Source organism: Pongo pygmaeus, chromosome 2 (assembly GCF_028885625.2).
Source record: "Pongo pygmaeus isolate AG05252 chromosome 2, NHGRI_mPonPyg2-v2.0_pri, whole genome shotgun sequence".
NCBI classification, from domain to species: Eukaryota; Metazoa; Chordata; class Mammalia; order Primates; family Hominidae; genus Pongo; species Pongo pygmaeus.
This window is the reverse complement of record NC_085930.1, coordinates 58,016,028-58,032,993: the sequence shown is the minus strand read 5'-3', so window position 1 is coordinate 58,032,993 and position 16,966 is coordinate 58,016,028. Positions and strand designations below refer to the sequence as shown.

Genomic DNA, 16,966 nt, shown 5'->3' with positions numbered 1-16,966 from the left:
AGGGATTTTCACACAAAGGCTTGTGGGTGTGGGAAGTTCTCCCAGCTGCCCTCCTGTTTCTCAGAAGCCCACGTGGAAGCCTCTCAAGTTATTTAAGGTTTAGGAAATATGCCAGATTGGGAATGGAGATAATTTAATCTCTCTGTATGTTAATTTAGGGTTTTTTTTTTTTTTCCTGCAACATGAGGCCCTGGAAACCTTACTTCACCCCTAGGAAAGGCAGTTCTGGGTCTTGCTGAAGGGGTTAAGGGTAATTCACCCCTACACAGCATGCCCAGAGCACTTTCCTGGCAAAAGCAGTTCCACGCCCTCAGAGTCTGGGGTCACTTGATCACGCAGCCAGGCACACACGGAGACCCCCGGTACGGGGGTGTGGGTCAGCTTGTCCAGATGTTTCTCCGCAGCTGAGGATTTCCCTGCACTCCGGGCTTATCCCGGGCTTTCTCAGTCCTGCGTGCAGTGCTCACAGCCATTCCTCAGAGCCGCACAGGGTAGGCCCCTGTCCCTAGCCCCCTGGTCCCGGGGCTGGGCACCTCCGCTGGTGGCACTGTCGAGGGCGGAGCGGCAGTGGCTGGTCACGTCGAGCCTTGTGGGCTTGCGGCCCCTACTCCCTGTTTTCCCCCAATCCTGCCCTTACCCAGGTGAACGTTCTTGTCCAGGTAGGCGCGAAGGCCCGACCCTTGCGGAGGGAAAGCCTCTGCAGCGCCCCCTCTCCACCTGGGCCCGAGACTCCCGGTTCTGGCGTGGCAGGGGTGCCCCCGCCGGGACGGGACAGCTGGGACCCGCGCAGCCGAGCCGGGGCAGCCACGTGGCGGCGGGGCGGGGACCGGGCGGGCCGGGCGCTGGGAGCTGGCTGTCCCAGGAGCAGGTGAGGGCGGAAGGGCTGTGGGGGGTGGAGAGGGTGGTCTCAGGACAGTTCCTCTCCCCGGCCCGCAGTTAGGAGCCAGGCCTGGGGTCACCTTTGCCCCCACCTCCCCGCCCAGGTGGATCCTCTCCTACCGCCGGTCACCCGCGCCGCCGGCACACGGGCCTGGCCCCAGTACTTGGGGTGCGGGTCCGCGTCTGCGTGGGGTGCCAAGGGGCCCGGATCCCAGCGCGGCCCAAACGTGAGGGTAGGGGCTCCGCGGAGGAGCGGCCTCTGCGGAGCGGCGGGAAGGGCGGGCGGAGGCCTGGGGTCCCTTGCTCTTTGCGGCGCAGGCAGCCGGGGACACCCGGGCGCTCTGGCCCCCTACCTGTCACCCGGCTTTTGGCAGGACTGCAGCCCACCAAGTCCCCCAGGCTTCCCAGCTTCCCACTGGGCTAACCCTGCTCCCCTAACACTCCACTCTTAGTGCTCCGGGCGCCTTCCCTCCTCGCCAGCGCTGGCTGCTGTCCTTAGTCACCTTCTTCCCAGGACGATCAGCTCTACCCCTCCCCCTTGCTCTCTTCCTCCCCCTTCCTCCTTCTTCCAAAGGGTCCTGAGCCACGTATACCTTGCAGCACTGTGCTGGGGAGAGGCGCCACACAGATCAAGGGGACAAACTCCCTCCTCCCCTCAAGGAAAGCCAGGTCCAGCGCGAAGGGGAAGGTGCCTGGGGGTGGGTTAAGGAGCTGCCCTAGTCCTGTCCAGCCTTTTCTCACTCACCCTCTTCACTCCCCTATCCTTCTCCGGCCCTGCTCCAGAAGGGCCCCAAAGCAGCCTCCTCATGGCCCCTCTCCCCTCTGCTCAGGGCGCAGCTACATTCACTCACCACCTGCAGCCAGGTCTAGTGCGTCATGATGCCCTCCTCCTGGAGAGAGGGGTTCACCAGGCACTTGAGGGTGGGAGAGGAGTGTGACTCTGTGTCCTCAAGGGCTGGGCAGCCGGGCAGCTGGCTCTGAACCTCACATATTTAAGGAGCTCAGGGAAGGAGAGAGCTGGGAGTGCCTGAAGCTCTAGGGCAGCAAGGTTTGAGCACAGGTGGGCTCTGAAGGACCAGCGGGATCTACTTGGGTACCAAAAAGGTAACCCGGCCAAGTTTCCAGATGAGGTAGACAAGGTTTCTTCCTCAGCCAGGGCCTCGCCTGGTAGTTTGAACAATTCTAGTAGAGAGAAAGGATGGACATCAAGGGGAGAGGAGAGGAGGAGCCAACCTGACCAAGGATGCTGTTACCTTCCAGAGCAGTCTCCCTGTCCAGATCACCAGGATCCCTGCTTGCTGGAGAATGACCCAGATGTCCCAGGTGCAGGAGCTCTTCCATGAGGCAGCCCAGCAGGTAGGCTCAGGATGTGCCAGGGTCTGTGATGGAGGCCTGTGAGCATGGGGATCCCCAGACAGTGGGCATTACAGTGCACCCTTTAGACGTAATTAACTCCAAAGTCTATTTTGGTCATCCAGTTCAATGAGAAAATATTATAGCCAAAATATCATAGCCATTATTAACTGTTCATATATTTGTGGTGGATTTTGAATCCTGGGATCCCCCACAATTCCAAACTCCATCCTAAGAGGTCTTCCATGGACAGTCACAGTGAGGACTCAGATAATATGAACTCATTTTAATTCTGAATCAAACCAATGTAAGAAGGTAAATTTATTTCTGAAAAAACTCTTATGTTCTGAAGCCAAAAGGATTTCTGGATGCCCTGGTGTTTGCTGTTTTTTTTTTCCCCCTCTTTTTTCTTTATCTTCTCCCTGCTGATCATTAGTTACATGCATTCTGTAGATAAGGAATTGAAGTGGCTCTACCCAGAAATGGAGAGCTGAACCCTTAAGAAATAATAATAATAATAAACCATACTAAGGTGTTTATCCAGAAACTATGTGCACCCAGGGTCTTTGCCATCCATGATCACTCAACGTGAAATTTTCACCATCCCTTGGGCTTCTGTCCTGCTTCTAGAGAGTGGTAGGAGGGTTTCCCAGCCTTATAACAGGGGAACAAGCCCCGTCAGAGGGGAGAGAATCAACATGAACAAGAAACCCAGATAGAAAATGTGAGGCCCAGGAATTCCCAAAGGAGAGACAAATAAGACATTCTGGGATCTCCTCTGTGATGGCATCTGTTCCTCTCTTCCCTGTTTAAAACCTCCAATGTCTCCTCATGTGCACCACTCAGGGCTCAAACTCTTCAGCCTCAGCCCTACACAGTCTGACCCCACCTGAGTCTCAAGTCGAGTTCCCCACATCTTCTTCTTTCTGCCACACCTTCCAGCTGAACCACACCATTCCCCAGAGCTTATATCTTTCCCTTGATCTTTGCTGATGCTTCTTATCAACAATTTGTCACTGAAACTTTCACCCAAGTATTTAAGTGGTATTTAAGTATTTAAATTGGTATTTAAGTGGACAGTAAATTTTAGTTGATTGACCACATGAACAAACAACAGAAAACTACAATGCAAGTTAAATTGTCATAAGTGCCCTAAGAGAGAGTTGATTTCTAAAACGTGATGGATACAATGACCTCTGTGTTGCCTCCTTCTCCCTTAATAGCTAAACATCAAAGGATTGGACATGGCCCAATGCCCAATTTTAAGGCCTTTGGTGTTCATGATTTAGAAATCCATCCTTTCTTTCTCTCTCCCTCCCCTGCACTGTCTTGTTAAGGTACCATTTCTTGATTGGATGATTCATACTCTCCTAACTTCGTTTTCCATATTGCTATTAAAGTGATTCTTTTATGAAGCATACATCTGTGCATTTGACCCCTCTGCTTAAATTCCTTCGATAGCTTCTCACTGCCTTCAGAATTCAGCTCAGACTCCTCATCTTGGCCCCCAGGGCCCTCCGTGATGGTTAACTCACCCCTCCTGTTCCACAGCATCCTGTGTCACTGCACTTACCATGTAGCATTGAAATGAGCTGTTTCTTTTCTGTCTCCCTTAAAGCTGTGAACTTAAATTCAGGGGCATGTCTTATTTATTTTTGTATCCCCAATACCTGGCATGGTGTGTTGTGTATAGAAGATGCCCCATCATTGTTGGTTCTACTGAACTGAACTCACCTGGCTAGGAATTGAGTGAGTTGCCATTTGCATTAAGTCTTAAAGTAATGGTGGAAGTGGAACATATGGTGGACTTGGGAAGCATATTCCAGGTGGGAGGGTGAGAAAATGATAATAGCTACCAATTAGTGGGCACTTACTGTATACTGAGCACTTAATATGCATTACTCCATTTATCTCCACTGCAACATTCTGAAGTTGATATGATTATTTTGGTTTGACACAAGAAGAACTGTATCACTGTAAAGCCGGCACATTTCATGCCAAGTCCCAAGCTTTCATCCTTTTTGCTATGTGCCTCCTGCTCCAAATGGTATAAGCAAAGCCACCCAGATGGCAAATTAAGGACTTCCGCGGGGGAATAGAGAGTAAGTTAGGTGGCTAAAATGCTGGAAGCTGAACTCTAGGAGTAGCTGGCCCTCAAGAAATTTCCTGTGAACCTTTTAACAATTTTATTCCAGTCTTGGGGATCAGAAATTCTGCTAGGAGCTTTGGGCACTGCAGAACACAAGATTAGGAGGCAGTGCCCAGTGGGAAGACAGGCTAGTGGGTGTCATGCCACCTTCAGTCTTGACCTACTCTTCTCTCGGTCACGGTGATTAGAAAGTAGCTCACAGGAAGTTTGGCAAGGGTGGGGACACTTGGAAGTTAGGTGGAGGGTGAATGAATGGACTCTTGGTTTGGCTTTAATCATTTTAGGACCAGATAGGGTAGCTCTCTCTCTCTGTGTGTGTGTGTAGATTGGTCAGTAATAAGTGAACCAGCTGGGAAGGAGCTGTAGATCTGAGTGTTAATGGTGTGGTGATCAAGGGTACATGTGCTGCCTGGGTCAAGTCCTGGCTCGAATACTTTGTGACCTTGAACAAGTTTCGTAACCTCACTAAGCCTCCATTTCCTCACCTACAAAATGACTGCCCAGTGATTGAAACTACCATAGAGAATGAAGACAATTACAAGAGATAATTTGTGTAAATATTTGGTATAGTGCTTGGTTCCTGGTCAGCATTCAGCTTATATTATATAAATGGCTAATAATTAAACTAAGGTGGGGAGTATGTATTTAATCCAGGGGGCAGTGGTATAAATGAGCAGAAGGATCCATTGGCAAATAAATGCATGACTCAGCACAGCTGAGTCAGGCAGAAGACCTAAGGCAGGAGTCTCAAACCCAGAATCATACCTTGGGCCAACACCAGAATGTGGGACATTGTTCCGGACAACCTGCTGGGTGGGCAGTCTATTGAGGATGATGTATGCTTTCTAGACCTGGGTGAGTCTGGAGTGGTTTGGGAATGCGAGTGTGTGTTCGGAGACCCACCGAACTGCTGGCAAGCCAAGTCTTGTTCCAGGGGCCTCCATCTGGAGGCACTTTGTGTGCTTTGGTGGTAGACTCTAACCTGTGTTCTGGGTTTCCCATTCTGACTGTGCTGCTGGATAGGCTGGGCCCTGGGCAAGTTACTCACAGGCTCCCAGTCTATTTCCACAACTATGTGATGGGGTGAGTGGACCTGATTCTCAGGGTTTTTATGAGATTAAAGGAGATGCCATATGTGGAAGGGTCTGGGCCAGTGCCTCTCTCATGACAAGCACTAAGTAAAATGCTCATTTGATGATTGGATGAAGCCAACTGCACACGGAAACCCAGCGGAATAGGCTGTGAAACTTGGGGCTTGAAAATTAAGAAAGAAATAGCTGGTGCAGAGGGAGGTGAACAGAAGGCTAATGAGCCGTGATTGGGTGCTTGTCTATGCCAGGTACTGGACAGACAGGACTGTGATGATCTGGGTGTTTCAGGAAGACTGAGTTGGCAGGAGAAAGCAGGTAGCCTGAGACAAAAACAGATGGCAAGCTGACAAGCTGTGTGGAGGTCTGAAGTCCAGCGGAATCTCATGCTCTTAGCGTCAGGAAGAGGGAGAAAACTTGGTTTCATTTACCAGGTGTTTATTGAATGACAGTTCTTACCAGGATCCCCAGCTCCTGCTGGAGATGCTAAAACAAATACAAAAACAACAGCAATCTCCTAGTTCTTATGGAATAAAAAGTGCCTCCAGCTAGCCTGAGGCTTTTGTCTTTCTTCTCTCAGGGTTGGAGGGTCTCAACAGGAACTTAAAAGGGAAGCTGACCTGAGAATAAGTCACCAAAACCAATATAACTAGTAACACTGGATTCATGCTTTTCTGCATTCTGCTTTACCACAGAGACTTGAAGTGTAGCACTAGTGGGTCCATGTGGACCCTTTTCTAGGAGGTCTGCAGGCCAAAGTCTGGCTAATTATTCTAGAAAAAACCCGCTGCAGGCCGTGGGAGTAGGCTCCCCATCAGAACCATGGTGTCTGGCCCAAGCGCAGGAGGAGGAGTTTCCAGGTCGCTGAGACCTGCCTGGGTTCTGACTCTGCTCCCTGTCTTCTTGTACAATGTCCCAGCTCTTTCCCTTCTGTGTCCTCTCCTCTCTTGCTCTCTCATGGTTTGTATCTGTGTCCCCACCAAATCTTATGTTTAATTGTAATCCCCCATGTTGGAGGTAGGGCCTGGTGGGATATGATTGGATCCTGGGGGTGGTTTCTCATGAATGGTTTAGCACCATTCCCTTGATGCTGTTGTGATAGTGAGTGAGTTCTCATGAAATCTGGTTGTTTAAAAGTGTGCAGCACCTCCCAGGACCTCTTGCTCCTGCTGTGGCCACGTAAGATGCCCACCTCCCCTTTGCCTTCCACCATGATTGAAAGTTTCCTGAGGCCTCCGTGGAAGCAGAAGCTGCTATGCTTCCCGTACAGCCTGTGGAACCATGAACCAATTAAACCTCTTTTCTTTATAAATTACCCAGTCTCAGGTATTTCTTTATAGCAATGCATGTACGGACTAATACACACTTTTCCTCTGTCTTTTCCTCTTCAGTTAGATGGCTTACCTGAGTTAGCTTGGCGTGGTAAGATAGAGCCTGGTCAAGTTTTGGGGCAATGGTGAATGGGGAAGTGGCACTGGCAAGAGAGGCAGATAGAAATAGAACCAAACAATCAAGACACAGAGGAGTCCTCAGAGATCCTCTGGCCTAGTCCCTTTGCTTGTCATGTCAAGAAGCAAGCCCAGAGACTTGAGTTCCATCAGTAGTGGGTCTAGGAGGATGTAAACGTTGAATGACTTGCCCAGAGCAAGGTTAGAAGGCAGAACCAGGTTAGAAGCAAGGCTACTGGCCCCAGAACACAGCCCTGAGTTGACCCTGACACATCCAATTTTGAGTATGGGTGTCAGACTTCATTGCAAAAGCTTGGCTCATATTTTCTGAGTGCTCATTAGCCAGTGTATAGACTTTTATTTTTACTATGCATTTTTCAGGGCTGTTTTAGCATCTTTAAAAAGCCAATATGCAAAGTGAGCCTCAGCAGCCATGTGCCAGGCAATAGCATATTGCTTTATTAGTAGATGTAGAAAAATAAATGCGGCTGAGGAGCAAGGAAAAGGGAACTTCAGACAAGACGATCTTGTTAGCCCCTCTTTTTTTTCTTTAAGCATATTTATATCTCTTGGAGCCCCTCTTTTTAAGATGAGGACACTGGGGCCCAAATGGTTGGGTGGAAGAGCAGGGCTCAATTCTGGGATTCCTAGGGCCATGACCCCCTCACTATCCCAGGTTTTACAGGGCATGAAGCTTATACCATTTTTATGGACTCTCTAGTAAAAAGGATACAAATTGCAAATAGAAAATTTGGCATAATCTTTGGAAGGGACCAAATGCCAAGTGATGTGTCCTAAGGCTTAAGCTGTTAGCTTCACCATAAAACCACCTCTGGTCAATGGACAGAAGCAACTTTAAAAGCAGCAGAAGACAAGAGGTTTATGCTCCTGGAGCTGGAGAGAAGAAATGGCAGATCCTGTTCTCAGGATTGAGATGCGGCGGAAGCATTTCATATGCACACTGACATCCTTTCCTCTTTCTCCTCTGTCTTTCCCCCTTTCCACTTCATAGCCCTGTTGGTTACTTTGCCTGAAAATGACAACTGGGCCCCAAATGCTGCATGTTTGTAAAAAATAGAGTGGGGACATTTTCTGGATAAAAGTGTCCCACCTAGAAACTGGAGTGAAAGTGTTCTTCACTGAAATGAGTTAGGCAGGGTTCTGTGACTCATTTGTACCTGTCGTATTTTAACTTACAGAGGTGAGAACATGCAGAGGTCAATGCCACTGAAAGAAGATTTCTGTTACTTACCTTGCTTGAGAAGAGAGAATACACTATGCCATGCAGGGTCACAGGGGAAGCACCGGGGATGCTCAGGGGGCTGAAGACAGGAGTGAGGGTAATGCCCAGCCCAAAGCCTTTATTGGGATTTCTGCAGGAGAGGAAAGGCAGGGCATGGTGGACAGCTTAGGACTGGCAGTTTGAAAAATTCTAGTGGGCTCTGGCTTATAGGGGTGGCCTCTGGTTGCCAGGTGTCTGGCTCTGGGATGATTTGGGTCGGGAGAAATCTTGGCTTGGTGTCTGAGTTAGATGAGGAGGTGGTCTTTGGAGGTATAGACTCAGCATTGGTTGTTTTGCTTAAGAAAGGTGTGTTCATGGCTAAGCCTTTTGCTGTCTCTGAGAATTGGCTAGGTCTGAGAGGGTCAGTCTTTCCTAGGCTAGCAAGATTTTAAAACATTTTTAAGTTGATATATAATAATTATACATATTTATGGGGTACATGTGATATTTTGGTACATATATACAATGTGTAATGATCAAATCAGGGTAATTGGGGTATCCATCACCTCAAACATTTATCATTTCTTTGTTTTAGGAGCATTGCAAATCTTCTCCTCTAGCTATTTTGAAATATATAATAAGTTATTGTTGACTATAGTTACCCTTCTTTGCTATAGAACACTAGAACTTACTCTTTTTATCTAACTATACAGTCATACCCATTAACCAACCTCTCTTCATCCCCGCAATCCCCTTCCCACCCTCGATAACCATCATTCTACTATTTAGCTCAATGAAGTCAAATGTTTTAGCTCCCACATATGGGTAAGAACATGTGATATCTGTCTTTCTGTTCCTGGTTAATTTCACTTAACCTAATGACCTCCAGTTCCATCCACATTGCTGCACATGACAGGATTTCATTCATTTTTATGGCTAAATAGTTTTCCATTGTATACATTTACCACATTTTCTTTATACATTCATCTGTTGATGGAGACTTAGGTTGACTCCTTTTGCTATTGTGAATAGGGCTGTAATAAACATGGATGTGCAGGTATCCCTTTGATATACTCATTTCCTTTCCTTTGGATAAGTACCCACAGTGGGATTGCTGGATCATATGGTAGTTCTATTTTTAATTTTTAATGAACTTCCATATTGTTTTCTATAATGCCTGTAATAATTTACATTTTCACCAACAGTGCACAAGGGTTCCCTTTTCTCCAAAGCCCCACAAACACTTGTTATTTTACATTTTTTGGATAATAGTCATTCTAACAGGTGTCAGGTGGTATCTCATTGTGGTTTTGATTTGCATTTCCCTGATAATTAGTGCTGTTGAGCATTTTTTCATGTGCCTGTTGGCCATTTGTATGTCTTCTTTTGAGGAATGTCTATTTAGATGTTTTGCCCACTTTTTAATGGGATTAGTCATTTTATGCTGTTGAATTGTTTGAGTTCCTTGTATGTTCTGGATATTAGTCCCTTGTTGCATGAATATCTTGCAAATATTTTATCCCATTCTACAGGTTGTCTTTTCACTCTACTGTTTCCTTTGCAGTGCAGAAACTTTTTAAATCAATATGACCCCATTTGTCTATTTTTGTTTCTGTTGCTTGTGCTTTTGAAATCTTAGCCATAAAACCTTTTCCCAGACCAATGTCCCAAAGCATGCCCCCTATGTTTTCTTCTAGCAGTTTTATAGTTTGGGTGTTACATTTATGTCTTTAATCCATTTTGTGTTGCTTTTTGAATAGGTTGAGAGATGGGGGTCTAGTTTCATTCTTCTGCATGTGGATATACAGTTTTCCTAGTACCATTTATTGAAGAGGGTGTCCTTTCCCCAATATATGTCCTTGGCACCTTTGTTGAAAATCAGTTGGCTGTAAATATGTGGATTTATTTCCAGATTCTCTATTCTGTTCCTTTGGTTTATGTGTCTGTTTCTATACCAATATCATGCTGTTTTGTCTACCATGGCTTTGTAGTATGTTTTGAAGTTGGGTAATGTGATGCTTTCAGCTTTGTTCTTTTTGCTCAGGATTGCTTTGGCTATTCTGGCTCTTTTTTTGTTGTTGTTCCATACAAATTTTGGGATTTTTTTTCTATTTATGTGAAGAATGTCATTGGTATTTCGATAGAGACTGTACTGACTCTGTAGATTGCTTTGTATAGTATGGCCATTTTAACAACAGTAATTCTTCTAATTAATAATTCTTTTCTTTTTTTTTTTTGAGACGAAGTCTCGCTCTTGTCCCCCAGGCTGGAGTGCAATGATGCAATCTCAGCTCACTGCAACCTTCGCCTCCTGGGTTCAAGCGGTTCTCCTGCCTCAGCCTCCCAAGTAGCTGGTATTACAGGCGCCTGCCACCACGCTTGGCTAATTTTTGTGTTTTTAGTAGAGATGGGGTTTCACCATGTTGGGCAGGCTGGTCTCGAGCTCCTGCCTCAGGTGATCCGCCCGCCTCGGCCTCCCAAAGTACTGGGATTACAGGCGTGAGCCACGGTGCCCGGCTTCTCATTAATAATTCTAAGCATGGGATGTCTTTCCATTTGTTTGTGTCCTCTTTAATTTATTTCATCAGTGTTTTGTAGTTCTCATTGTAGAGGTTTTTCATGTCCTTGGTCAGCAAGGTTTTTAAGTTGTCATAACATCATTAGATACAGATTTTTTTAAAAAAAACATGGTTAATACATTCCGCCTAGCTATGAATAGAGGGACTAGGTAACTTCAAACCTTCTTACTGCCTTAAGGTAAATTTCATCCATGGTCAGATATAGACAAAATAGTGCATTTGCCATCATTTAATCGTCTGGGGTTTGCAAGGAAAGCCTAGATGCTATGGTAATGCCTCTGAAGTACTATTCTTGTAATTTGAATAAGGTGCCATTAGGTGGTGCTTTTACTCTGGCCGCCTGGCCTGATTGAACACCCTGGCTTCCTGTAGGGGAGAGTAACTGAGTTTTAGCTTACCTTTTCATTCATTTTATACTTTCTCTGACCAAAATATATCTCTTCAGAATAACAGTTAAAACATTAGATAGTTCTGTATTCATAGAACATTACCAATTAATTGTAGTAGGATTAAGAGAAATACACATATGGCCGGGCGCGGTGGCTCACGCCAGTAATCCCAGCACTTTGGGAGGCCGAGGTGAGCAGATCACCTCAAGTCAGGAGTTCGAGACTAGCCTGGCCACCATGGTGAAACACCGTCTCTACAAAAATACAAAAAAATTTAGCTGGGTGTGGTGGCAGGTGCCTGTAATCCCAGCTACTCAGGAGGCTGAGGTGGGAGAATCACTTGAATCCGGGAGGCGGAGGTTGCAGTGAGCCGAGATCAAACCACTGCTCTCCAGCCTGGGTGACAGAGGAAGACTCCATCTCAAAAAAAATTAAATTAAAAAGAAATACACATACTTCAGTATAATTCAATTCAGTATCTCTTTTTGCTCTTCAATGATTATCAAGTATAATTTAATCTAATGCCTAAATTTTTTCTTTCTGAATTTTAACACCTTAGTCAAAGGGTCGGTGTGCTTGACATGAAAAGTCTTTAGAGGTAGTACCTATTTAAGCTTTGATGCTTCTTCTTTTTTTTTTTTTTCAATCATGGCTTACTGCAGCCTCAACCTCCTGGGCCTGAGTAGCTGGGACCACAGGGGCATGCCACCATGCCTGGCTATTTTGAACATATTTTGTAGAGGCAGGGTTTTGCCATTTTGCCCAGGCTGGTCTCGAACTCTTGGGCTCAAGCAATCCTCCCACGGACCTCCCAAAGTACTGGAGTTACAGGTATCAGCCACCTCACCCGGCTTTGATGCATTTCTAATACAATAATGCTTTAACATTTACCACTGCTTGGGAGAAAGGTCCTATTTACATTCCCTTTGTTTTTTGTTTTTAGAGACAGGGTCTCCCTCTGTTGCCCAGGTTGGAGTGCAGTGATGTGATCACAGCTCACAGCAGCCTTAAACTCCTGGGACTCAAGGGATCCTCCCACCTCAGCCTCCCAAGTAGCTAGGACCACAGCACATGCCACCATGTCTGGCAAATTTTTAAATTTTTTGTAGAGATAGGGTCTCACTATGTTTCCCAGGCTGGTGATGAACTCCTTGCCTGGCCTCAAGTGATCTTCCCGCCTCAGCCTCTGAAAGCACTGGGATTACAATTGTGAGCTACCGTGTCCAGCCTGTTTGTTTTTGATTTCTTGTGTGAATGTCTTCTTCCCCACATAAACAGAAAGAAAGAAAAAAGGGTAGTGTGGTAAAAACCACTCACCTGTGTAAAAATTCTAGCATGTTCTTTTCCCAGTCTGCAGATATCCTGTAAATCACATCCATGGTCACTGTCCCTGGTTACAGGCTTTAGGGGCTTACTGATTAACTTGAGGCAATGGTGGCCGAGCAACCCTCACTAAGCCAAAAATAGTTGCATTCCTGCTCTACCATGAGTCTCAGTGTTCTTAGAATTTAACTTAAAACAGAAAGCCATGACTCGTTTTGAGTCACTTTCCTTTTTAATTTTAGATAGTTATTAGTAAAGAATAACACAAAGCAAAAACAAATTTAAAAACTTAAAGATACACAAAAAATGTTGAGGTAGACGTTGATTTTACAAAAGGATTCACCATCTTTAAGCATTCCATGCATTCAATACATTTTAAAATGTGATTGAAATTACAGGAAACTTTTGGTGAATTCATCCACTGAATAAAATGACACATAGCCATAAACAGTATCCCTAATGCTAGGTCAGCAAAAAAACCCATTCTGTTTTTAAGATATTTCTAATAATGTGGTAATTTTTTCTTTAAACATAAAATAAGTTAGCTTTTGTTGTTGTTGTTGTTTTTCTTTGAGACAGAGTCTCTCTCTGTTCCCAGCTGGAGTACAGTGGCACGATCATGGCTTACTGGAGCCTTAACCTCCCAGGCTCAGATGATCCTCCCACCTCAGCCTCCTAAATAGCTAGGACCACAAGGGCACACCACCATGCCCAGCTTATTTTTTTGTATTTTTAGTAGAGACGGGGTTTCGCCATGTTACCAGGCTGGTCTCAAACTCCTGGACTCAAGTGATCCGCCTGCCTGGGCCTCCCAAAGTGCTGGGATTACTGGTGTGAGCCACTGTGGCTGGTGCAGGGTTTTTATCATAGAAGTACTACATGCATGAAATGAGAAGGATTCACACGATACAGCATGACATAAAATGAAAAGCCTTCCTTCCCTCTTCCTTCACTTCTATTCCCCAGTGGCAGTCATTGCTAATGGCTTCTGGTTTTCATGTCTTCTAATTGTTCCCATTGTAACTTTAAATAATATCCTTATACCTCAGTTTCTTAGGTTACCAATTTGTTATCATTTTACTTCCTGTTTCCCATATGAAAAATAGGACATTGGCACACATACACTTCCTTCCATTTCTCTCATTTCATTTCCATTTTTTAATAGTTGCTTTATTATTTTTACATTGTCAAGGTTTATACCATTTTTTTCTGTAACTGTATTTTCATGTTTGTTGTAGTTGGTTATAAAAATGTATTTTATTTTATTATTTTTTTGAGACCAGGTCTTGCTCTGTCACCCAGGCTGGAGTGCAGTGGCGTGAGCATAGTTCGCTGTAGCCTCAAACTCCTGGGCTCAAGCGATCCTCCCACCTCAGCCTCCCAAGTAGCTGGGACTACAGGCATGTGCCACCACACCTGGCCTTTTTTTATTTTTTCTTCTTCTAGAGAAGGGGTCTGATTATGTTGCCCAGGCTGGTCTCAAACTCCTGGCTTCAAGTGGCCCTCCTGCCTTGGCTTCCTAAAGTGTTGGAATTACAGGCATAAGCCACTGCCCCAGGCCTACCATCTTAACTATTTTTATGTGTAGAGTTCAATTTTATTAAATACATTCATAATGTTTTGCAACCTATTTATTTTGACAAAATTTTACACTTACAGAAAAGTTGTAATAATACAATAAGAACCCCACATACTCTTGACTCAGTCGATTCGGATTGACCACTTGTTAACACTTTGCCTTTTTGCTTTATCGTTAGACCATTCTCTCTATATATATGTATATATTTTCTCTAAACCATATAAAAACAATTTGCAGACATCATGTCCTTTTATCCATAAATACTTCAGTGTCTATTTCCTAAGAACAAGAATGTTTTTTTACCTAACCACAGTATCTTTTTCAGGATCAGGACATTTAACAGAGAAAAATACTATTGTGGCTGGGAGTGGTGGCTCATGCCTGTAATCCCAGCACTTTGGGAGGCCGAGACGGGCGAATCACGAGGTCAGGAGATCGAGACCATCCTGGGTAACACGATGAAACCCCGTCTCTACCAAACAAAATACAAAAAATTAGCCTGGCATGGTGGCAGGCACCTGTAGTCCCAGCTACTCGGGAGGCTGAGGCAGGAGAATGGCGGGAACCCAGGAGGTGGAGCTTGCAGTGAGCCGAGATCGCGCCACTACACTCCAGCCTGGGCGACAGAGCAAGACTCCGTCTCAAAAAAAAAAAAAAAAGAAAAATCCTATTGTTAGCCAGGCATGGTGGCTCATGCCTGTAATCCCAGCACTCTGGGAGGCCAAGGCAGGTGGATCACGAGGTCAGGAGATTGAGACCATTCTGGCTAACACCGTGAAACCCCGTCTCTACTAAAAATACAAAAAAATTAGCCAGGCGTGGTGGCGTGCACCTGTAGTCTCAGCTACTGGGGAGGCTGAGGTAGGAGAATGGTGTGAACTCGAGAGGTGGAGCTTGCAGTGAGCCAAGACCATGCCACTGCACTCCAGCCTGGGCGATAGAGCAAGACTCCATCTCAAAAAAAACAAAAAAATCCTATTGTCTAATCTGTAGCTCTACATTAAAATTTTCCCAGTTATCCCACTAACATCCCCCAGCTTCTCCCCAAGACCTCCTTCCAGGATCCATTCCAGGATCATACATGACCCTTAGTTGTGATTTCTCTCTATTTTATTTTATTTGAGACAGAGTTTCACTCTTCTCACCCAGGCTGGAGTTCAGTGGTGAGATCTCGGCTCACTGCAACCTCTGCCTCCCAGGTTCAAGCAACCTCTGCCTCCCAGGTTCAAGCGATGCTTCTGCCTCAGCCTCCCAAGTAGCTGGGATTACAGGCATCTGCCACCACACCCAGCTAATTTTTGTATTTTTAGTAGAGATGGGGTTTCACCATATTGGCCAGGCTGGTTTCGAACTCCTGACCTCAGGTGATCACCCACCTCAGCCTCCCAAAGTGCTGGGATTACAGGTCTGAGCCACCACACCTGGCCAGTTGTGATAATCTCTTTAGTCTCTTTTAATCTGGAATAGTCCCTTGGCCTTTCTTTGTCTTTTATGACCTTGACTGTTTTTTTTTTTTTTTTTTTTTAAGAACACATGTTGGTTATTTTGTAGAATGTCCTCAGGTTTTCTTATTTTATTTTATTTTTTTTTGTATTTTACAGGCAGAATCGGGGATGACGTCCTTCAGTTTGGGGCATGATCTGTCACAGGTAGATTTAGGTTTTCTGTTTTTGGCAGGAACACCATAGCAGTGATGCCGTGCTCTTCCCAGGACATCATAGTAGGAGCTACATGATTTCCATTTGTCCCGTTATTGGTGATGTTAACTTTGGCTATTTATTTAAGGTGGTGTCCACTAGGTTAATCCCCTCTAAAGTTACTAATTTCTCTTTGTAGTTAATAAGTAATTTGTAGATGCTTTGAGACTATAGAAATACCCTGTTCCTCCTTAATCCTTCACTCACTAGCATTAGCATACATTGATGATTCTTGGCAGAACTGGCTATTGCTGTGATGGCTGCAAAATGGTGATTTTCTAACCCCATAATTCCTTCCACATGGATCAGTTGGTTTTCCACGGTAAGGAAGGGCTTTCTCTTCTTGCTCCCACACGGGAACGATAGCTTTGACAGGGCCATATCAACATGAAAGGGGATATATTTGGCACTACAGTAATTCCAGTTGCTTTTCCAGCCCTCAGCCTCCAGGTCCACTCAGTGACAATGAGCAGAAATAGATATATTATGATTAGTTATGGCTGGGTGGAGTGGCTCATACCTGTAATCCCAGCACTCTGCGGGGCTGAGACAGGAGGATCACTTGAGCCTAGGAGTTTGAGACCAGCCTGGGCAACAGCGCAAAACTCTGTCTCTACAAAACATACAAAAATTAGCTGGGCATGGTGATGCACACCTGAAATCCCAGATACTCAGGAAGCTGAGGCAGGAGGATTGCTTCAGCCTAGAAAGTTGAGGCTGCAGTGAGCCGTGATCATGCCACTGTACTCCAGCCTGGGTGACAGAGCAAGACCCTGTCTCAAAGAAAAAAAATCGTTAATTAATTTATTTATGTCTGTATGGACTCAGATTCTTATTCTATTCCTTGAATATTCTATTGCTATTATTTACTTTCAGGACCAAATTGTGCCAGATTTGGCTAGTGGGAGCCCCTTCAAGTGGCTCTTGTGTCCTTTTGACACATCCTTGTCATTGTTTTCTTTTTAGCACTTCCCTACTTTCTGGTACAAGATATTCCAGACTCATTCTGTACGTTCTCTGCCCTAGCCTTGAATTAGCAACTTCTGCAAGGAGCCCTGGTTCCTTAAAGTGAAGAATGATATTTAGAAATCAAGATCTGGGTGCTAGGTATGTTCATTGCCACTGGGATGTCTTGGCTTATAGTCACTTTTTTTGTTTGTTTGTTTGAGACAAGGTCTCCTCTGTAGCCCAGGCTGGAGTGCAGCAGCATGATCGTAGCTCACTGTGATCTTGAATTCCCAGGCTCAAGCAGTCCTCTTG

General features: G+C 45.4%; 1 protein-coding gene across 3 annotated transcripts in view; it reads left to right on the top strand.

Annotated features, from left to right (window-relative positions):
• The first annotated feature begins 781 nt into the window (after positions 1–781).
• Positions 782–16,966, top strand: part of SLC12A8 (solute carrier family 12 member 8) — a 134,489-nt gene continuing 118,304 nt past the window's right edge. For all 3 annotated transcript variants that reach the window (XM_063661690.1, XM_063661689.1, XM_063661691.1), the window contains exons 1-2: positions 782–868; positions 2,140–2,235. In XM_063661690.1, coding sequence (XP_063517760.1) covers positions 2,185–2,235 — 51 coding nt within the window. In that variant the 5' untranslated portion in view covers positions 782–868; positions 2,140–2,184. The remainder of the gene's footprint in view (positions 869–2,139; positions 2,236–16,966) is intronic.